The following is a 24,136-nucleotide window of genomic DNA, read 5'->3' as shown; positions in this document are numbered from 1 at the left end:
TCCCACTGAAACACCCCAGGCTGGCACTCTCTGTGGGAAACATGCGATGTGGAAGATGAGATGTTTCTGAGATGTTTCCTGTGAGGAGGATTCAGGATTCTGGCCTTCAGGGTTTGCCAGTACTGACATCCATGACAGAAAATTGGCTTTTGAGCTCTTTCCTTCCTCACTTGTACAGAAAACTACTCTGGACATGACCGATGTGGATGTGAACCTTTACATAAACTCATGCATAACAAAATTTTAACTGAACCACAACCTTTTCAACTTTATAGCTCACCAGTTCTAGGCTTTAACAGAAATGAACACATGTGCTTGAATAGAGCTTTTTTTCACAGGCCAATCCGCTGCTTGTGCTCATAACCCTTGCGGGACTCATATGTATCTTGTGTGAATGTTAGACACATTGTCATGTTGGCTAAGCTGAACCAATGTGAGGTAAAGTGGCTCAGCAAGACATATTGTGAGATGATGTAAATTTGTCAACTGCCAAATGTTGCCATTTTTTGTTGCTACCAACAAATCTGTCTGTAAGGATTACATACCACCATATATAGGCCACAGGTACACCTGAACAGAGGATGATGATTTCTAAGTCAAATCATTGTTCTAATTGTCCTTAACACAGAAATATTAACAATAAAAATTGCACATTGTAAAAAAGTCTTTTCCCAGAACCAATGAAACCCCTCATCAGTCATTCCAGTCTCTTTGCTTAACCTAGGACTTCAACAGGCTCTCATCAGCCATGGTGGTGGTCTTCATCAGCTTCTCATGCATCTTCTGGCTACTGATCAGCTCGAACGGTGAAAATCCTGTTGATCTCTGGGGAACCTCGACGTCAACGAGCAGCAGGGTTTCTTTCCTCTTTCTGAGACCAAGTCCTTCAACATCTGAGCTGATAGACTTGGGAGAGTGTGCGGCTTATGAAGTAAGGTCCCTGATCCGTCAGGACATCTTTCGGAATGCCTCCCTGGCTTTAAAACTTCAACTGGGCTGCCCATGAGATGATATGGCCCACCTTCATCACCACAGCTCTTGACACCTCAGGTAGAACAAGCTGCTTCCCCCATCAGGCTGTCTTTACCGGAGACCAGTTTCTGCCACAAAGTGATCAGAATCTGAGCCACGACCAGCTCCTACTTCCCTTAAAACATTCAGCCATCATTTATGTTGCAGCGAAAGGTTGCAAGGAAAAGAAGAAATCATTCTCAGGTAGCTCTGGAGCCTCAGCTTCTTGCTCAGGTGGCTCAGCTGACTGAAGAAGCAACTCTCTAACCTCGTCTTTCTCAGCGTTCTCTCGTATGTGCATGTTTTCCATTACCTTGTGTTTCAGAGACCGGACTGTTTGTGCCACCAGCCTCTACAGCTGTGCTGACCGTACCTGGAGCAGTGGACTCAGACACCCCAGGGGCTGGCAGACTGGCTGGTTAGATGTGCACTTCTATGTTGACCTCATTAGTTGGCCAATCTGAACTATGGCTATGTACACCAACAACTGGCACCATCTCATCCAAATTCTACAGCTCTCTGGGAATAAATTTGGTGAAAACAAGAACACAGATTTGTACTTCTGGGCTTCTTAATTGGATTGGGTATATGGGACGGGCATGGGTGGAGCAGACAACCTCAGCTTTATTAGCTGGCCGAGCCTTTTAGTTTGAATCACCATCCTATTTTTATCCATGAACAATATGACAGTTGATTTTCCATATAACTTAGTCTATCATTATACATATACACATATTAATAATCTGCATCACATCTTGAGGAGCACAGAGTGTCCTCTGATCCAGTTCAACAATTTGGTTCCCATTCATAGTCATCATTTAGAGCGGGAAATGTGTTTTCAAATGAAAACTCTGATTTTTTTGGCAGTATTTTCAAGTGATGACTGGTTATGTGGAAGAGTTTAGTAAAGTGGACAAAGACTCATTGGCTACTATGAAGAAACAACACATTTTTACAAACTGGTTTAATCAGATCATTTGACATTAGTGTTCACAAGTTATACAAGCTTAAAGGGGACCAGTCAGGCATATATACAATAAAGATCATACATTTATTAATATAAAAGTGATAAAACAAAATATAAAACAAATATCACTTCATTAACTTGCAGCATTTGGAATCCAGTATTTCAGATAAAGTAATAAAAACAAGCCTTTACATATTCAGCAAGTAAATTTTTTTTTTAAATAGAAAACACATTGCACTCCTTTGTACATTCATAAAGCTGACAATTAAAAAAAAAAATCAGATGAGCTTTACTTGCCAGCAGTCCAATACAAACCAACAAACAAAGGAAAACTGTAGAAAATACATGTATTTCATTATGAAACCAAATCCTTCCTCTCAATCAGCGAGAAAGCAACAATAATAAAAAACACAACATCTGCCAGCCTATCTTCCATAAAATAGTGTGCTATTTACATCTTAAATAGTTTTTCATTTTTTCACAGACTCTGGTCAAAAAGTTCCCCGGAAACATTTTTTTATACTTTTTGTTTCGGTTTGCCTGGAGTACACTGATGTGTGACAGTTTTTTAAGATTTCTTTTAAGGCTTATTAGATTCATCGCTGCAGACCGATACTGTAGACTGAGGGTGAATTTATTAGAGTCTCTTGTTACCTCATATAATCAAAATGTCCTCATTTTGGAACAGGATTTCAACAGAAAACCAGAGAGGCAAAGAAGAATTTACCTTCCCACATTACAGTTAGACAAAATACCTCTAGGTACTATATGCATAGCTTGATATCATTTGGTGATATCTTAAAGGACCTGACATTATCATGTGACCCATGTCTGTTACTCTTTCACATACATTTATCCTCCTGCTCACTAAGTGTGTGTGTCTTTTTCTGTTTGTGTGCTTACTGTGTGACAACGCCTTAGGGTCTGTTTATTACCTCGCAGTTCTCTATTCATTTAAGGGCTTGTGAGCCTTAAAACACGACTCATCCTGAAGCATACTAACAAACATCTTCTCATACATCTTGTGCGCCGAGGTGGTTCCTATGATGCGGCTGATCTTCTTCAAGCCTTTCAGCAGGTAGCGCGGTGCCCCCTGGCTGCGCATCACCCTTAGACTGTGGGACAGACCTTTAGCTAGATCCAGGTCATAGTTTGCTGTCTTCCAGAGGTGAAGAAGCTGCAGGGTGTACTGCCTGGGCAGGCAGGTGGAGACCACAGACCGGACATCCTCCTGCTTGACTTTGACCCCCGGCAGGCTGTTGGCGACCTTCATTAGGTCATCTAGGGTCAGGTTTTTTAGGCTGTTGCAGCGGGAGACTTTCCTCTCACAGTGGTTCACACCTGGACCAGGAACAAGGTGTGAGCATTAATACACAACTGCAGGACTTGATTAAGAATGGACCAAAACGAAAAAAGTGCAGACTATTCGCACCTTGTATGATGCCGTACAGCTTGTCCTGGTCTTTGTTCTGCTCCCTCCACAGTCGCAGCAGCTGGAGGACCTGCTGCTGGGGAGTGCAGGCCTTCTTCAGCCTCTCCAGGCTCTTACGATCCACCTTCCGGCCGGGAAGACTCTCCAACAGCCGCTCCAGGGGCACCGAGGACAGTCGCAGCGAGGAGAGTGACTGATAGACTGCCTCCTCACAAAGGATCACATCTGGAATGAATCGTGAGAGAAAGACAGAGGGGCGGACAGGGAGAGCTGGCTTAAAAACATTTTTATTAACATTGTCACAACACACAATAAGAATATGATTATGTTGATACGGATCTCCTGGGAAGAAACATGCTGAAACGAACGGGTGCAGCTGCTGGATGTCTATGGTTTAAAACAAGAGGAAATAACACATTGTTTTCTCTTACAAATCAAAAGTTGGATGCATGAGAAATAAAACGTGAGCCCGGTCAAATCAGCACATTCAGGAGTTTTGTTGTTTATGGCCTTGCTTGGCCTGGCATGACCAACAGAGTTTGGCTAATGTTGGCTAATGTCAGCACAAAAGATAGTGCTGTGTAACTGACGTTTATGACTCATTTCACTTACATAAGGACACATGAGCACCGGTTTCAGTATGTTTCAACATTTACCATGATCCAACACTTGTCACTTGTGGCCACAGTGATTGCTAATTTCAATCTTCTGACTTTATCCATAGTATATGAGAATGGGTGGAACATTTAATTTCAATTTAGTGTATGACAGAGCAGAAGGCACACTGTGCAATTGGACCAGTGACCCAATCTATCAATATGCACTCTTCAAAGAGGTTTCATTCGAGGCCCACAGGTGATGTTTGGACTAGATTCTGGCTACATGGTTTGATCTCCACCTTGAGTCCCATCAGTCTATTATATGTCTGGATTTGTTTATGCGTGTTTGTGTGTGTGACTGTTGGCTTGTAATTTGACCACAGCAGAAACAAGGATTTCCTCTCTCTCTGTTCCCCATCGACAGCACAGAACCACCATTGACATCTGTCTCCAGGGCCAGGCCAAACTGAACCCATCTGGGTTGCGCTGCACAAAAGCAACCAGAGATGCACGGTGACACGAGGCGAATCGAGGTGAGCCGCTCCTAAATGTGCTGCGCTTTGCCGCTGAGTCGCACTCAACCGCACGTATGCCTACACCGTTGCATCATCGCATGCCTCGCGTTCCTGCAAGACGTGCAAGGCAAAGGTATTTTTGAGAAGAGCAAGGTTTTCTTTTCTTTTTCAATGCATGAGGGAACCCTGACACATACCTGCTCTCATTACAGGAAAGCCCAACCCGACAGCCGTTACATGCCCAGAACAGAAGACGATGGGAAACAAAATTGCAACTTTCATACAATTATGAGGCATTTCTGTGTCGATCTTGAGTTGACTTGACCGACATTTAAGACATGAGGGATACCAGTAAATTTAAAAAAAAAAAAGCCTTCGGTAAAACAAATATGGGTGCAGTATGATTGATTTTAATGTGAGGAGGATATTAGACCTGTTTCTCTGATGTCTGGATGATATAAGTGTGGCTTTCTCTATAATTGACATTGACATCCTGGTGGTTCCTCCAAATCACGTAGCAACTTCAGCATCCCAAATGCTTTCAATTTCACATTTTTTTTGTTAAAAAAAAAAAAAGCTGTTAAACTGTTCCAGGATCTGCTGCAGACAATCTGTGGTCATGTAGTTTGCAGGAAGAGAATTTGTGAAGGGATGTTTGAGGAGAGCATCACCCTCCCTGAGGGGCAACAGCTTGGTGTGTTTGCTTCAAAGTGCAGTGTGCCAGGGTCTGTACATTTGCATGTGTGTGTTCCTCAGTGACTGCGGTTTCTCAGGCTCTGGGAATTCAGTGTGATATTTGAGGCTTCTCCTCTCAAATTAATTGTCAGCATCTGTCATAGTTAAAGCCTGAGTAACAAAGACTCACCAGCTCGCCTTGCGTCTCATTCGTTCTTGACTCAGTTTCCTCTGTTATTGTAGTTTGAGGATGTGACAGTTAAAGGAGTAATTGATCCATCATGGGTCATTATGACAGTAGTGCCGTAAACATCCCTTTCAACCCTTTGCTCTGGCTTCTCTCTCTTGTGTTGGTTTTCAAACACGCCAGAAATTGGAGAAAAGAAAAAAGAAATCTGGACAGCGAACCTGACCGAGGAAATCCCCTGCCTTCAGGAATGAAAATGACCGCATGTCTGAAATAATTCAGTTCTGACTGATTTTAAGCTGTTGACAATTGAGGTTTGCTCAAAAACATCATCAAATGTGTGTGCTTGTTCTGTATACACTGTACAAACAATCTCAACCCTGATTCCAGCCCGCATTAGACCTAAAACCTCCCGTACGATTTCTATTAGCTAGAGAGAATCGTACAGCTGCATGAACGTGTCTTACCACTGTGGCACAGAGTGTGATCCTGAGAGCACTCCAGCGTCACCGTCTTGTCACAGAGACTGTCTGAAGTGGACGTGCCCCATCTGAGTGTCTTCAAGCCCAAATCTGAGCAGTTTCTGTGGGGCTGACACGGCTCGGTGGAGGAGTCGCTGGCGGAGAAATGACCAGCGGGACAGCGTTTACATACTGTGTCACTCACCGGCGTACCTGGACGAGATAAGCACAGAATGACGTATGCAATGAATGAATGAAAACAGGACTTTGGCGGATTTCGTGCATTTTAATCCTCGTATTGTCTTCCCATCTACTATGCACCTTTTGTCTTCCGGGGTCTGACCCGGTCTGGTTTGACTGCTTGTAAAGCATGAAGTATAAAATAATCATCAAATTCTGTGTTGAACCTTTTTAGTCAACTTGTTTCCAACACATCAACATATATTTTATTTTTGTAATGTATGATATAATAGATGTAATTTATAAAAAATTACACTTCATTTTTGATTAAAAAAAAAAACAGAAATTCTGATTATTTTGACTATGGTTATGATCTGAGGCACATAAATGATGTTGATGTATTATCACAGACTGGCATATGTCAAAGTTTAGTCAGGACACTGCTTTGAAATAATATAATTTTTTTTAATGGCAGCAAATAGTCACACCTGTTGCCCTCCCGGGTCAAAATTGACCTGGTGTGGATTGACTGTTTATAAAGCATGAAGTATAAATGTGTGTGTGTGTGTGTGTGTGTGTGTGTGTGTGTGTGTGTGTGTTTATTGTACTGGAAAGCACAATAGTATGATCCATTATACCACTTATTGTGGACGGGTCAAATTTGACCGGGAAGACCACAGATGCTATAAATTTTAATAAAACACAAATAAATCAAAGAATATAGTCATAATTAATTTCAATTGCAAAGAGCATAGTATGGAACCATCCATGTCATTTTCAAGCAATTATATGAGAGAAAACCATAGTTATGATATGCAAACACTTGAAAACGGGTCAAAATTGACCCGAAGACAACAGGAGGGTTAAAATTCTTAAAGCAAATATTTCAAATTGAGAAAGTACCAAACTACGCAGATTTTTCTCAACTTCATTGCCAAAAGTTTCAACTTGCACATCTCAGCCATTTTCAGTGTGAGAACATGAGCCGCAGTACTGGAGCGGAGCAAGCACACACCAACACAATGTGATTCCAAGAACTACGACCACAGCGACATGTGACTACCCATCAGGACGACAGATGACTGGGTGATTCTGAGAATGACTCACTCTTCAGTTGCTATATCTTGCTTTCGTATAGGAAATAGCACGTCGCTTTGGTTGATGTACACGAGTGTTATTACTATGACGACATGCCACTTAAACCGCAACGCAAATTGATCTGTCAGCTGATTCTTCAGACTGACATGTCACATATGTGCAAACGTATTATATATACATATAAATGTGAATGTGTAAACGTGTGTACAATTCAATGCACACATATACGTAAATATATTCTAATAACAGACTTCATAATGCCAGATGGAGTTATAATATTATTGACTTATAACATCTGAAAAATGAGAATTCAATAACATCTTTTTAACTGTTCATTACATTTTTACTTATTTAAAGTGATATTTTCCTATATTTCGACAGGTTAGAAAATTATTTGTCAGTTGCCGTGAAATCATTAGTAATAAACAACAACTTCTGGTATATGACCTGCAGCGGGCATTACTATATGAGGATGTCCGTGTGGTGGAACTAGTGTTGTAATCACATCCTCATTTTTTTCATCTCTACAACATAGAAGTGAAAGCGCGTGGGAGGACGAGCTGTGCTGATATCAGATTTAACCTTTGAGTAGTTTCCCGCTATCATGTCACAGTGTGTTCTTTCTTGAAAACATTGAAGCACAAGCATGACTAGCATGAAACCACTGATATGCATACAGCAAGGCGCTCTTGTTTCCTGCACCACTGATGACAAAGGATGTACAGTCTGAGAATGTGTCAGCCTAAGTGTGACACGGTTACAGACTCTGGCATTTATCTATTTTTCTCAGAATTTTCTCTGCCTCTGCAAAAAAATCAGCATGTTAGCACTCTACTATCGCAAGAAATAGCTTTAGATGGCAGAGGTGCTAGCACAGGTGCTAGCTTGCTCATGGGCAAATTGAGGACTGATGGATTGAAGGTGGCGCATCCGTACCGATCAGAGCATCCACATGCAGTCAGACTGGGCCCCCACCTGTTCACCACTATAAATCTGTGTACTGACACCACACGGATACATACTGAGCCTCATCCTGTACTCCCTCTTCACACATGACTGTGTTCCTGCATTCGCCACTGACACCATCTTTAGGTTGGTGATGAATCAGCCCACAGAGTGGCGGTGCTGAACCCGGCGAGCTGATGCTCAGAGAACAACCTCTTCCTCAGTGCTGCAAAGACCAAAGAGCTAATCATCTTCATCACAGAATGAAGAGCACGCCAAATTTTTCATGCATGGAGACGGAGTGGAGAGAGCATCCAGCCTCAGGTTTCTGGGCGTTCAGAGGACGTCACATGTTCAAGAATGCACAGATGGCAGATGTTATCCGTCAACAGAAATGGCTTTTTGCCCAGAGCCATAACTGCTCTGAATCGGTCCACCAAGTGTCCCCCACAAACTGCGTGACCGCCCCCATAACTGCCTGCCACAGCCGACTCATGCACACACACACATTCTGCACTGTGCAACCAAATAAGCTATGCAGTTAGACAGGGGCTCACGTTCCCGTACTTGTTCCACTGCTGGTTTGCACATCCGAGCTAATGCACTATTCACTACTGCCAGACACTGTTTAAACTGTTTGTTATTTTACTGCTACTTTATTGCTCGTTCTTCATACTTATTGTTTTATTTTTACCTTACTTGTTGTTTTTATGGTGTCGAGTCTGGAAGGAGCAAACTTAACTTTGTGCACTTGTGCAATGACAAAGAAGATGTTTTATTCTACCTTCTACGTAATAAGGGATATATTAGTTAACTGGTTAATTGGCTGGAAATACATATATTAAAATACATGTATGTATAAAGAGGAGCTGAATGACAAAAATTTAACTGCCAGCTATACTGATAATCATTTAATTATGTACATTTTTTTCCAAGTGAAAATGATTTTAAAAAAAAACCCTTCAGTTTCACCTCCTCGATTTAGAGTATTTCCAGCATTTCTTTTCCTTATGATAAAGTAAACAACACTTAATAAATTGTAATAATTGTAAATTATGGTAAAATACTTCGCCCTTGCATTTGTTTAGCTTAGTTGTTTATTTTAGTATTATTTATTTGTTGTCTGACTTTGTCTCCAACTTCTTCTGCTTTATGCCCGGCCAGGTCTCCCCGTAAAAAGATTTCCAACCTCAGTGCGACTAAATAAAGGTTAACTGCCAGATTAAATGATAATGAAAATATAATTAATTGCAGTCCTAATATTAGAGAAAACATCACTTGCATTGTTTCAATTTGTTCTTGTATATTGTGCCCCACTGTGTCTTTCCTAGTTGATACCAATAAACCAGGCTCCAGAAACACAGATAAACCAGCTGGAGAGACCTCAGATCTTGTGTTCAGAGAGAGACAGAAAAAGAATCACAACTCGAAACAAACAAATCAGGAGATCAAGGAGACAGGAACGGAGTCATAGAAGGCATGTGTTGTTGGGAGACTGAACCATCGGTTTTCTAACATCCTGTGGTTTAAAGGTCCAAACCACAACTCAAGGCATTACATAATGAGTCCTTCAGCTTCAGGGAGGGGAATCCCCTGAAATGCTGTCTCATGTCTCTGGTGCTTCATCAGACTAGTAGATCCACGTTGGAGGAATTTACGGAAAATGGAGTCTCACCTTAGAGCGTTGTCAACACTACAGGGGTCAGATAATAACCAGGGTCCATGGAAAATGTTGTTTCATCTATGCAGCGGCTGGATCGTGGTCTCAGGTCTGAGATGAAGTCATGAGAAGAGTAGTGCCAGTTTGTGCTGCGGTTCCAGCAGAAATATCAGATTCTGCTCACTGGAATGTTGAAATTCAGCATCAACCTCTCTTTAAGTCGCCCGCAGTCACTGCTGACGCAACAAGGAGAGAATCTGAAACGGATTTCAGGTCAGATATCCACTGCGATAATGACGCCCTCGGTCGCATCTGGCTTAATAATTGGCTGAATTTGGTGCTGCATTGTGAGAAAAAGGCTTGAGTGTGGATTTGAGCGCTGGGGTGATGGGCTCAACTCAGAAGTCTTTCTCTGGACTCAAACAGCAGCTGTCTGAGGGATCTGCAGGGATCTAAGATCTTAAAACAAAAGAGTCTGTCTGCAAAATGCCTTTCCATACTTGTAAGAGTGAATCCATTAGAATAAAATACACCATTTTAACAACGGCTAAAATTTTTATTTTGGGTAATATAGACTTCTAGATATATTATTGTAGGCAGCGACCTCTAAGAGGAAGTGCAGCTCTAGCAGAACAGAGTAAAGGTTTTGCCATTTTGATGAGACAAAACAAACTATTGAAGCATGTGTTTTAAGTTCCCTCTTTAATTGCGTGAAAATACGCATAATAATGTATGAAGAGGAACAAATATAGCACAAAAAACAACATGTCACCGCCTGTCATTCTCTCACTGACAGGGATATGTATAACATTCAGTACATGCTGTATATCACAGATTGCCATACACTTCTGTCAGTGAAAGCAGCACTGTCTCATACTCCTGCAGACGAGAACCTGAGAACTGAGGGGAGCTGAGCTTGAGTTTTACAGATGAGATAAGCTTCCCAAAAGATTTTGCACTGGTTTCACATTTGTTAAAAGTTAACCAACATTGCACAACAGTTCAGTATTATCTCTGGCAAAACCCTCATTTTATGATTTATTATAACCAGGTATTGTGGTCAACCAGGAAGAGAGATCATAAAAATGTGAATGGGACTCGTATGACTAATGCATAACTGAAGACTATTTAAAGCTCCCATAAAAACAAATATGAACCGGTTCAGTTTCCTTCACTCAGATAAAATCCCCTTAGATTAAACGCGGCACAGTTCAATCAAAGTGAAACGGACAGAGAAACCTCCATACGTACAGTGTCAAGAGGAAGTACAGCTTGGAGTCACAGGAAATACGTCAAAGACACATCATGGCCCATAAAAGAAAATGAGCGGGGTTCATTTGACGTACATTACATCCAGATGAAAAAAAGCTAAAAGTTCATCTCTTACACGACACACGCAGGCATACCCTCATGGTGTGACGAGCTATGACCGCATGGAATATAACGTCCATTCATCACATGGTGATCACAGTGACAGATGTTGTTCCTCAGTAGAATGAAATGCTGCTGTTTAATAACTACTGACTTCACACAGTTAACACAAACAACAGGCTGCAGTTTCAAATAGTGGAGTTTCCTTTTCAACACTATAACAATATGAAGATTACTTTTCCACATTTCCACAAGCACTGTTTCCTTCAGAGGTGTTCCACATTGCTACAAATTGTTCAGTGTTTTTACCAATAAATATCAAGCCAGAAATAAGTAGAAGAGCTGCTGAAAATATATGGTTTCGGGTGATAAGAAAGAGAGTCGAATGTTTCTAAAATATGTACAAGACATGTATCCGTGCTTCAACAATAAACTTAAACTGTGAACTACAGCTACAATAAATCCACGCACGTATCCAGTCTGAACGGGGCAAATACATAGCATGTCAGAGGCAGGAACTCAGAACAGGCCAGATGTGGATGTCCAAGAAAGACATGCATAAATTTGTGTTTTTTTTATGTTCACACACACACACACACACACACACACACACATACACACATCATAATTAAAAATTAGACAACCGGCCATGATATATTTCTCTTCTTCTATACAGTTTCTCTATCTGTGCAACATTAAACCAAACTCTGTGTGTGTGTGTGTGTGTGTGTGTGTGTGTGTGTGTGTGTGTGTGAGCCAGAATCAGTAAAAAAAAAAAAAAGAAAAGAAAAAAGAGAGCAAAAGTTGGTTCAGTGAAAAGGGAAAGAGCAGAGTCTGCATCTGGAATAGATCTGATTCACAGAATCAGAGGAGGACGGAGACAGAGACAAGAGAGAGGAGGAGAGAAGGGCTTCCAGTGATACAAGGGAGAGAACATTGTAATGTGAAAATGTTGATCTGGAGCTGATGTGTGTCTTTGCTTTGGCAGGAAAAGGCTTCCTCCCTGACATGCCAGTCAAGCATATCGAGAACTGAACTGATTTGACATTGAGACAAAGCACTAGACCAGAAGGTTAAAGAAACGCTAAAATATGGAGTGATGGGTTTCTATTCAAAATAGCGGAAACACATTTGTACTGCACTGACAAACGATCATGCACACGCTTGCACGTAGCACTTTTCTCAAGTTTAAGCGATAGCATTGAGCCAAATAGGACTTTCATTCACAGAACTCGTCCCAGGCTGTCTGCTGACTGAATTCCTAATTCTCTCTGGTTTCAGCTCAGATACCTACCTTTAACCATTGATTTCCTCTTTTCAATGTGATTTACATGCTGACTGGATAAACAAAAAAAAAACCAAAAATAGCTGATAGTCTTGTTTATCAAACATCTGAAAATGAGGACAGTCTGCCGCTACAACGGCCAAATAATAATAATCTTAATCTCAGTCTTACCTGAGGCTGTCACTCCATAGCCAGGTGGACAGGTACTGTGTGTGATGCAGAACTCTACCACTAGGTGGAAACCTGGAGCACACTCACACAGCTGGTCATGAGTGCTGTTGCACTGCTGCTTGACAAGCTGCCTCTCCTTACAAACCTAAGCACAACAAACCACAGTCACTCATCTGCTGCATGTACACAATAAATAGGTTGATTTGTATGTGCATATAGGAACAGAGAATATATGAATTTACAGTCATGATGTGAAACACAAAACAGGTATACATGCAGTATCTTGACAAATGATGCAAATTGCATACTAGAAGATTGACAGCTCAAGGTGGACAATACATAGAGTCTGCCATGAGTAATATTACATCATTTATCTCCTGTGGCAAAACATCTAAACTCCAGGGGAAGGTGACTTGACCACAATGAGCATATTCAAACTTTCAGTTTTAGTAACAACAACAAAAGTGGAAACGCTAGTTTCCAAAAATGACAGACACTGAACCAAAATGTAAACAAACAGTATAGTCGTGCATCTAACGAAAAGGCATAAGTAAAACCACATAGGAGCGGCTCAAAGGACGAGCTGCAGGATGAAAACATTGAAGGGATATTGAACTTCAGCGGGATTCCTGATACGTGTTCAGCTTTGATTCACTTAGGTGTGAGGGGATACTTCTTCCACACAAAAGCTGCCAGTCACACATGAAGAAAATAATCCAGCTTCGGCATCAAGAGGAAAGAAAGAGAGCCAAATATTAAGAAGCTGTCAAACTTTTGGCCTCATACGTACCGACGTGCAGTACTGGCATGTATCCCCCCAGTGCCAGTTCTCTGCAAAATGCTTCTCAGGGCAGGCCTGGCACTCTGTTGGCGTGTCGGCTGTGCAGTGTCGTTTCATGGCCGTACCGGGAGGGCACTGGTCGCACATTAGGAGGTCAGATGTGACAGGGTCGCGGTACTGGTACTTCGGCGGTACGGCCTGCTGCTGGAAGGCCCAGGAAAGAGAAGCTGTAAAGAGCTGCACGAGAAAGAAAAATGGGTTAGCAGTGAGTCAACAGCAGTGACAAAATCTCTAATGAAAGCCATCTCGTGCACAGCTCCTCTTTGGCCAAAGGTTCAAATATTTCTTTCTTTTTTTATATTTTGGAGCACTCGCCAACCCAAAGCTTCCAGTAAGGAAGAGTTGACAGAAAGGTCAGAGCTGTAAAGTTGAAGCTCCTGGTGGACACGCAGTCCTAAAGTGATTTCCTCTGCTTTACGGAGAGCAGTTCAGGGAGTCAGAGGAGAGAATTCAGCAGCAGTGCCATGGATTACTGCACAGAGGCAACCTTTCACACAATAACAAGTACATTTTTAATGTTTGCATGTTTGCAGGAGGCAACATCATCCCTTTGTATTGCCTCAAGTCATGATGTTAAATGCTGTTAGCATGTTTTTATCCTGACTATTAGTCCTCATTAAGGGTTCACATTCATTTTTTACTGCAGTTTTGGCATTGTTTCTCAACATCTTAACTGTTTTCCAAAGCTTTAAATGAATTCAGATGTTTCAGTCATGCCAGTATTTTGCAAATATTAAATTAAAATAAAGTGTATGACACAGGATTATAGACAGTAATTGTGCAGCCCTGTGTTCTCTGACCTCACCAGCAGTCTCATCGCCGTGTCAGCAGCTCTGTCAGATAGGCCGCTTTGTAGCTGAAACACATCTGACGTGATCTGATCTACAACAATTTAATACCGCCCTGGAGCAAGAGTACACCACACCCATATATCTTTTCCCCCCCTAAAAGCATCCCGTCCATATGGACACACTGTAAAGTGGGTGGTTGTTAGTGAGATGGACATATGTAGCTATTGCCTCAAAAACAAGCCCATGTATCATCGCCTGAGCAGGAACTGAAAAGCTTTGGCCAGACCTAAAATCTAAGATATCACTTGGTGAGCATGTTTGACATGCAGCCATGCAGCTGGTCGAGGCCACATGCAGACCAGATGTCACACATCTGGCTCCTTCCACCTTGAATTCCCTCAGCCACTGGCTTTGTGGACTTTCCCGTTGGCCGGGATACATCCTCACTGCTTGGACAAACTAACAATAGGCCGTCCTCGCATGTGTGTGTGTGCGCATGGTTGTATGTGGTTTTCTGCTTTCCACCCTGTTTGTGTGTTCATCTTCAAAAATGAATGAATTCATACATCAAACAACTGCACAACATTCGTGCGTGTGCATGAGTGCAAACACGCAGAGATGTGTTTGTTACTCCGCCTGTGTGTGTGTGTGCACGTTTGTCAGTGTTCATGTCCAATTACCGTCTTCCTCAGTGTTGGTCTGTGTGCTCTGCGGTCGCCTCTCCTGGCTGCTGTTCATAAAGAGAACTGTTGGAGGTTACTGGGCTTTCCCCAATCACCACCGGGATACAAAACACTCACCCACTCTGTTCTACAGTTTACCCGCTACACAACATGGATCTCTTTCTTGCGGGTGCGCATTTGTACTTATCCCATTTACCTTAAAGCTCGCAACCACAGAACACAATACACAATGTGTATGTGTGAGAGTGCGTGGCACAAACAGAGTGAGAAAAGAGTGAGGCCGAGCGTTATTTTCAGGGTGCGTGTGCACATGTGAGCTCGTGTGTCGCTCGTTCAGTATTATATTACAAAATATTTGGCCGCAGGAATCTTTTGATGAGAAATCTATGTGTGTTTATGTGTGCAGCACAGTGAGCAGTACAGCTGCATCTCGCACATCTGCCATATGTTACTGAACATACTACTTAGGCCACACACTACTTTGATCTGCTATTCATGTGTATGTTGCAGTGTACATATATTTCTGTTTAGAGCATTATTTAAGGGTTATCAGTCTGAAATGATGATGTACGTCAGGAGAAAAGAAAGAAACGTGTAGGTTTAAGTTTGCATCCTTCTATTTCTGTTTGCAGCGGAGGTCATTGAAAAAGATAGTAAAAATAGATGAATGGGTTTTACACACCATAATAGAAACCTAAGCTTCAAACAGCGTGGCAAGCGCAGTGGTTTTCCCGGCAAAACCTATCGACCTCTGAGCACCACATTTGGTGGAAGGCTTTCATCCACAGCGACTTGCTGAGCAGTACCATGGCTGCATGTGTTTGTTTGTAGCATGGGTGGCCCCAGCGGGAATCAAACCCATAATCATAGTCTTGCTCTTCAAATTAAGAAGCGTATATACACACTATTAAGCCTTGAGACCACATCCAATCAATTTAGAAACGTCAGGAGGGTGGAGTGTGCCGAGGGGCTGACAGCGCGTCACCTGGGTTTTTGCAAATCTGGGTACGGTCACACTTGTTGCTTCGACTTTAATCATCGCTTCTAGCCAGGATGAGTTTACAGGCAGAGCTGGACTACCTTCAGTCAGGAGAGCCGATGAGCCCGAGCACATGTGGAAATGTTCGAGGTCATATTGTTTTTCCTTCATACAGCACAGTAGTTTGGCTAGACTGCTGCTTCATCATACACCGTCATGTTCAGTAGGTAAAATAAAAGGACAGCACAAGCATACTCAGAGATGTTGATTTTTTGTATCACATCTTTATGATCAGAGCTAGCAATCCCTTTGCGATATGTCCAGCTTACAACTTCTGCTGCTTGCTATTCACTCTTCTATCTTTCCCAACTTCATGCACCGTTAAACCTCAAAAAAAAAAAGCGAATGCAGCCTACTATTAAAATAAAAAAGGAGGTCATCACCGGTGAAGCATGAGAGCTCACACTGAGTGCCGTTTTAGTCTGGACTCAATCAGCTAATTGTAATTTTACACCTAGCCCTGAGGTGGATCATTAACTGACATTTCTCTTGCATCTAGTTAAAAGGATTACGTTTTCAATGAAGACCGGACAGGCAGCATTTGGATGAAACATCTCAGATAGGCCTTTTTAGTCAGTGTGCTCAAATCAAGTCCAGCTACATCCTAAATCTGACGTACATATGAAAGTAGTCGTGACACACTTCAGGCAGAAGCACACTTTTCCAGCCAGTACAGTAGCTTTCTGCTACTGAGGAAAAAGACTGTCAACTTTTTAAGAGTGAATTTATCGGGAAGATGTCCTGCGGTGTGTGTGTGAGTCCGTCTATCAGCAGCTAAAAGAGATATTGAACTTTTCACCCGCCTTGTCCCCTTAGAAGCTGCCATCTGACGACATCATGGACGACTGCTGGAAACCCAAATTACACAGCAGCCAGGGGCCACTGACAGCCATAATTATACCGTTAACATCATCAGAGCGAAGCTCAGCGAGAAGCATATCCTACATGGAGCACAGCCAGCTGAGAGGAAAGGATGGATGAAGGTACGACGGTAATGATAATGTTTTACCTTCCCGAAGCAAGATGCCCTTGATCAAGGCGGGCCAGCTTCTACGTTAATGATTGTAACTGAGGAGAGCTGTGTGTGAAGCTGCTTGTTGGGAAAAGCTGCCTCTGGATAAATAATGGTTCAAATAAAAACACTTCATATTTAAATCAGCTTCATCTGATACGGCTTGCTTATGTAATCTATGCCAGTAAATCCCATTTGAAGTGAGTTGAGAGAAAACCCTGTGTTTATGCAGAGCAAAGACGATATTTACCAATCCTTTAACAGAGAACATGTGTTTCTTAACAGATGCTATCCTCTTGAGTGAAACAAGCAACGGCGCACCAGTCTGTAATGTGAGGTGATACGCGAGGCCATGGCTCAAGAAGATGGGACAGACAACACAAGCGAGGAGCTACAGTTGTTGACAGTGTGTTGATACTCTGACTGGGCACACGTAGAATACCTCTGACATTCAATGAAATGATTCCTGAAGCAATGCCAGTCCTTTGGCGAGACAGGGCTTAAAAGATTTATGAGGGTTTTTGTTTTTGTATGACCTGTCTGGTGTCAGAATGACATCCACAGTGAAGTGAGATGATGACAGAGGGCTTTGGTGAAACAGGATGAGCTGCACTGTGAGCGCTGCATGACAGATGGACTGTAGCAGCGTAGCTATAGGCTTCAGACACCTGACAGAAATAGCCTCGCACATGTGAGCCTCTAAAGAGGGCAACGTCGACAGATAATGGGCGCGTAACGGGCTTATTGATCACATGGGAAAAACATGATTGAATAAATGAACAAATATTGCAGCTAAAATTCACAGCTTGATCACGTAAAACAAAAACGACAGATTTGTTTTGACATGACACAAAAGTCAGATTTCCTAAAAAAAAATGCTAAAAACGTTCAAGAGCATCTGTAAGCAGATTACAACTTAACCAAATTCAGTAAATCACATTTTCAAACAGAAAAACTATTAAACATCACATGGCCCCTGAGCAAATTAGCTGCAGCATGAAGCGAAGCTGCAACAGATAGGGTTAAGGCTGACTTACAGTGACTGTGGAGCACGCTGACATGCAAAGAAAAAGGAGAATCAGAGTTTAGGGAGCCTGAGGTCAGTTTTAAATTCATGGCATGAGGAGAAGAGCCATGGCACCCAGGGACCAAACCACACTACACCAGCTTATCCACCAGGCACATGGCTTCAGTTAACTGTAGAACGCAGGTGGTCTGAGGGGGGATTCCAGCTCTTGGAAGTGTGTGTGCATGCACACGTGTGTGTATGTGTGTGTGTGTGTGTGTGTGTACCTTCATGTGAATAAGGAATCTGTGTTTTTTCACTCACACAGAGACAGAGAGCGACTATGGCACATGCTGCCGCGCTGCATCAGTCTGTCATCACGCAGTTATTCAAAATCTCTGATGGAGCAATATTCACTCCACAGGCGCACGCCAGCAGCTCAAACAAAAGTGCGTCTAGTTTTGACTTTGCTGCTAAAAATCTGGCGTTAATAATCAGTTATTTATGTGTGCGAGTGCGTGTTTAATATATGCAACTCTGGTGAGATTTTAATACTGTATGGTCAAGCAAAAATGCCAAGAATTTATTGGTTCCAGCTTCTCAAATATGATATTTGTTGGTTTTGCTGATGAATATGTCAGTTTGGGCTTTTTAAAAAATAAAAATCTCTCATTTCATAGACCAAACTATTGATTGAAAGTTTCAGTCCAGGAATTCAGACCCATGACTCATTTGAAACAAATACAGAATATTGTTCAGTATTTTTTTAGGAAACCATTGTACTTTATACTCCACAGCTGTATTTACACGTTACAGCACTTTGCGGTTCAAGAGTTTGCATAAAAAGACATATGATAAGATTACAGAATATGGTGCAATGCTAAAGATTAATGTGATTGTCAACGCTCTTGGCTTGCGACCTCTTATAAGAAAATCAGTGCCTTGTTGGTGCTCCTGGTCACATCTCAGATATCTGTGAGCCGTTAGCAGTCCCACCAAAGAGTAAGAGATTTCCCTTTAAACCTCTCATATGGTTTCATTTAAAAAAACATTCAAGGCCCAAACAGGTCAAATTATGCAATTTTTCATGAAAAGAGAGAAAAAGATTGGAGCGGGCCAACAAATAAATTCAATTTGTGTAGCAGAACAGAACTTTTTCCTCTTTCTTTAATCATCTCATGACCTCTCAGATTTAAACTGTTACCCTTTGGAAGGGGCCTGATGCCTACGCTGGAAACCACTGGAGTAAACTACATACTACTGTGGATAAAGTAGTTTAAAGTAGCTGCAACTCAACCATCAGTATACATCAGTAAAATGCCACTTACACATTACTGCATCAGTATCAACATCCTAATCATTTCATATACAATAATATATCAGTCACAATGGGAGGTTTTACTCCTGATATTATTTCTGTACTTTTGCTTAAGTAAGATATTTACTTGCAGAGGAGTATTCTTACAGTGCGGCATTAATTAATTAAGTAAGTAAAAGATTTGAGTACTTCCACTACTGCATACAGCATGATAACTCTGTCTCAAACCAGATATGGATATTGAAAAAAAAAACAGTAGCTGCATTTGTCTGCATACTTAATATATTTGAATATGAGAAGCGGCATCATCTGGCTGTTTAAATTTGAAGCAAAATAAATCAAACACTCATCATGTTCTAGCAGATCTAGTGTCAGATAAATTTCCTCTACAGACATTTGCATTAGATCAGTCATGCTGTTTTTAATATGACTCATGCAGCTGTAAGATAAAACAGAGATGAAGCCCAGTGTGTGTGTGTGTGTGACCAGGACACTAATACTGTACAACAGCTGTAGTATCTCTCTGCTCTTTGTGCCTGTTAATCACTCAGTCCTACACACACACATGTATAAACACACCTCTGCTATCAGTACTACTGTTGATGGAAAAGGGGAAGTTCGGTGTGCGGAAGCTTCCAGAGGCAATCGTTGCTTACTGAATAAATACTGAATAAACGTTTGTGCTTGTTTGTTTAAAAGATGTTGGCGCTGTACCTTCACACCCGCCCCGCTGTCACACTCACTTCCTCACCTTTTCTCCAGTGTTTGACTAGAAAAATAAATAATCATGTGGAGTCTATTTGGCCAAGTGACCTCCCTGCAGCCTGTGAACCTGCTGCCAGGTTTAGGGAAGTTGGGGCAGCTAATGCCAACGGCCACAACACAGAGTGAAAGAGAGGAGGCGTAAAGAACAGATAGGAGCACAGATAATAGATAATAATAGAGGCAGATGCAGTATGTTCCTGCATGTGGTAAGTGGCTGGATTACAGGATGGATGGATGACATGCAGCCGGTCTGATTGGCTGGCTGCTTACTACCTGCTGATCCAACCAGACAAGTAGAAAAGACAAAATCCTCCTCAGCTGCGTTACTGTGCACCCCTGAACCTCACTTGTCCAACAGAGATCATGTTGTTTGCAGATGTTTACATTCTGATGCACGTGTCTTCCACAAAAAAAAAAAGGAAAAAAAAAGACTGACAACATTAAGCCCAATTTTGATGTCTATTCCACTGACATCATGCAGGGCAAGAGCCCAAACAAAAAAGCGAGTGTTTTCAGCGGACAAAACACAACCACATGTGTCAGAAGCTTGGGGAACAGGAAGAGCACACAGGTGCAGGAGGTGCAGTTACCGCCGGACTTCTCAGCCAAAACAACACAAGGTGTCTCTTTAACGCCGAATTACTTGCAGACAGACTGAGTGGCTGACTGGCTGGCTAGCTGACAAGCGGATAAACAGGCAGAAAGGTTTGAGGGATCAGGAGGAGCACAGACTGACTTCTTGGCTGGATGCTGACAGTCGAGAGCGACTGAGTGGTTGACGACTGACTCATTAGTTGGCTAAATAGACGCTCGTTTGGCTGGCCAAACGACTGACTGACTATTTGAAGGATGGATAAGCACAAGAACGCTACGTCAGAAATTGTAAGAACAAAATATTTGCCTATTTTAGGTCAGTCGTGGAGCGCTGACTGCACTGTGGCAAAAGAAATGCTCTTTATGCACAACATCGAAATGAAGCGTGCGCGCACACAAACATTTACATCTTATGAACACAATTACTGACCGAGCGAGCACTTCACAAAATGTGGCCTCTTGTTCTGTGTCACACACACACAGACAAACACACACACAGGCCACGGGGATAGATAGTGGCTCCAGTGTTTTGTGGCTACAGTGCATGACCTGTGTCAGCTCTGATACACATCTGTAAATGAGCGTATGCAAAACCTGCAAAGGCCCCAACACAGCAGAGCATGCAAAACACACCAAAGGAAATAACTGCTGCTAGCCTGGAGGCATACATTTAAAACCCTTTCAAAAGTGTTGAAGAACAAATTAGCGTGACTTACAGCAAACAGTAACTGCTGCCACACAGCGTGACTCTAGCCTGAGAGTGTGAAGCTTCACTCCCCTCAAAAACGCCAAACAATGAAATGTGACCGAATGTAAGCCTCCATTCATTGATGAAAATCGGTCCATTCTGTGGGTCACCAGTATTCAGAGCAGTGAATTCAAAAGTGGGCGAAAACATGAGCTTCATGAATCATCAAAAGCAAACAACCTCCAATTTAAACTGAATAATTTGCTAGTAATAAGAGACTAACTCAGTATTTTCTACCATAGCCTTCAGGAGCTGGAAACATTACACACACATCTTAAAAGACGATACTATCCACAAAAACACAACACAGTGCAGCAAATCATCAGTCCCAGTGAGACACAAATCATTTTAGCTGATGGAAATGTCAGTGCAAATATACTGTCCAAACACTGGATAATAAATAAACGAATAAACTAAAAAAGTAAAAGGATTTTAGTTTAGGAGCTACTGCGCATACATTATGCCATTTTGAATGTGACTACTAGTAAAACAGGTACTGCATGAGGAGAGCGGCCTGACTATGAACTAGAACAACAGTGACATAGCATCACAATAAGTATGATGTCCCCACAGAAACAGTGACCGTGTAAGCAAGACCGACACTGACATCAAATCTCAAAAACTGACTGGAGCGCACGGAGCAGTTATTGCCACCTGTAAAAAGTCAGACATCACCCTGCCTGCACAGCTGCATGCTGCTCAGAGGGAGCAAAACATCTGATGAGCGAACATCTTATTTCTGTGTGTGTGTGTGTGTGTGTGTGAATATATCTGGAATAAGGCGAGTGCGCATATACCCAGCTGCCTCCCACAAAGCGCGTGAAGCGCAGTAATAATCCACGTCTCGCAATAATCCCTGCGAAAGAAATCAGCTAAGGGTGAAAAATGTCACTCCTTCAGCACAGCGCGTCCCTGCGCTCAGCGGAGCCGGGAGGAGAGCTGCAGAAACTCCGGTTACTCACCACGATCAGTTTCATGGCCGGGTTGGATTTCGCTATCCGGGCGCTCATCTCCTCTGCGTAAAAGTGAACTGCGGTGTGATGGGGTCTCCATCACAGATCTGTACTTATACAGCAGAGAGGGAGAGAGAGGGAGAGAGAGAGAGACAGTGGAGAGAGAGAGAGAGAGAGAGAGAGAGCGTGTGCCCACCCACCTCGTTATCCAGCGCACAGCCCTCTCTCTGTCCGTCTTTGTGTTTCTCTCTCTCTCTCCCCCCTCAGCCCTAAAAATAAACTGCTGCATCCTTCGCGATTACGCAAAGTGGTGAATGGTGTAGGCGACACCAACGCGGGGTCTAAAAAGCTGCATCCGACGATCAGGACACGATGCGGACTCATAAATGAATGTGGTCGACTTTTTACCGTCTTCTCTAAAAATCCCTGATGAGAAGGCGATGGCAAATGTTAAAGGAAGAAGCCATGCGCACATGGCCCAGTAGCAAAATATGGCCGTACCATGACAGACAGTGTCCAGGGATGGGAGTGAAACACAAATGACAAGCCTGGGTTCAGGTGGAAGTGTCTGTCTTTGCTGGGGATTTGAGTTTTCCTTATTTAGAGAGAAATAAATCCAGTAACTTCTCTACTTGACATTTTCCTCTTTAAGACAATACAGAGATAACTATTTCCAAATGTCTGTAATGCAAATTCTGCAGTGTGAAGACGTGCCTTTTTTTTAAATATGTATTTCACAACCAGTCTGTAACACACCCAAGGTGTCAAGGCAAGTAGCTTTAATCAGCGTGAATAAAGAAACATTTTCCAGAATAAATGTTTAAAGCCCTGGTTTGACAGCATGTAAATACACTGATTGACAGCTGTTTATTTGATCCAGCCAAAATCATTTAGTCAGGCCGGTCATGATTATTTGAACATCAGCTGGTGGAAATACTGTGGCAGTGAGGACGGACACACCTGCTGAGGAGACCCGTTTCAGGGACCAAAGTGCTGGGAACCATGCAGCTTCTGGTGAGACAGCTTCACTTACAGTGAGTTTATTCAGCGTTAGGACTGTGCTCAAACACGCTGGAATATTTTCCCATAAAGTGCATTTTCAAGTGTTTGGTCCACAGCTTCCAGATGTTTTTATACTATTTCACACAAAAAAAAAAAATCGAGAGTATGATTTATTGTTACACGTCCCACAGCTAATTTCACTGGCTTTTTTTCTTTACCCTTTATTTATTCAGGGAAGTTTCAGTGAGAGCCAGGCCTGGAAGCTGCCCTCTCTATCCAGCCTGCCCGGGGATTAAACCAGCAGCCTTTACAGCTCATCGCTGCCACATTTTACATTGGACTTGTGTGGTGAAATTGATTTTGATTGGAGACTTAATGCTAAATAAACTGCATGGAAAACATTTATTTATTTATCAGATCCAGAGGGGAAAAAATAAGATACAGAAAAATGTACTTTTGCACTCAAACATCGTTGTTTTTGAATGGATTGACTCATTAAGACAGATATTAGCCCTCCAAATTGTCAAAGTATGCATACACACACACACGTACACATGCACACACACTCACTCTTTTATATATCCTGAAGTTCAAGAGTCAATGTATATCAACAGGCTAATCCAGTGACATTTAGCAGAGACATTTCAAGCTTGGAGAGGTGCCGTGCCATTGTTCTCATGCCCCATTCTAAAAACCCAATACTCCAAAAAATGTCCCATTGGATTGAAATCCCATTTGTCCGACGGCCTGTTATCCCAAAAACAAACACCCGTAAGTCTAAAGTTGCATTGCTCTGAAAATACATACTCTCCCTGCGTTGTTTTTGC

General features: G+C 42.3%; 1 protein-coding gene across 1 annotated transcript; it reads right to left on the bottom strand.

Moving 5' to 3' along the window:
* Nucleotides 1-1,976: 1,976 nt before the first annotated feature.
* On the bottom strand, nucleotides 1,977-22,449 carry LOC121610769 (tumor necrosis factor receptor superfamily member 11B-like). Its single transcript, XM_041943037.1, has 6 exons — nucleotides 22,317-22,449; nucleotides 13,348-13,575; nucleotides 12,558-12,702; nucleotides 5,854-6,060; nucleotides 3,411-3,635; nucleotides 1,977-3,319 (listed from the first exon to the last, which is right to left on the bottom strand). Exons 1-6 carry the CDS (start codon nucleotides 22,362-22,364, stop codon nucleotides 2,925-2,927), a joined length of 1,248 nt encoding a protein of 415 aa, XP_041798971.1. The 5' UTR covers nucleotides 22,365-22,449; the 3' UTR covers nucleotides 1,977-2,924.
* Nucleotides 22,450-24,136: the final 1,687 nt, after the last annotated feature.

The sequence above is a fragment of the Chelmon rostratus genome, chromosome 8 (assembly GCF_017976325.1).
Source record: "Chelmon rostratus isolate fCheRos1 chromosome 8, fCheRos1.pri, whole genome shotgun sequence".
NCBI classification, from domain to species: Eukaryota; Metazoa; Chordata; class Actinopteri; order Chaetodontiformes; family Chaetodontidae; genus Chelmon; species Chelmon rostratus.
The sequence above is the reverse complement of the archived record's forward strand: the minus strand, read 5'-3'. Positions and strand labels throughout refer to the sequence as shown.

Excerpts from the sequence above, each read along its gene's own strand:
- LOC121610769 (XM_041943037.1), bottom strand. The coding sequence starts at position 22,364 with ATGAGCGCCCGGATAGCGAAATCCAACCCGGCCATGAAACTGATCGTG. Across the intron at positions 12,703-13,347 it reads CATGCCAGTACTGCACGTCG|GTTTGTAAGGAGAGGCAGCT; the intron begins GTACGTATGAGG and ends TGTTGTGCTTAG. Across the intron at positions 3,636-5,853 it reads TCACACTCTGTGCCACAGTG|ATGTGATCCTTTGTGAGGAG; the intron begins GTAAGACACGTT and ends GATTCATTCCAG.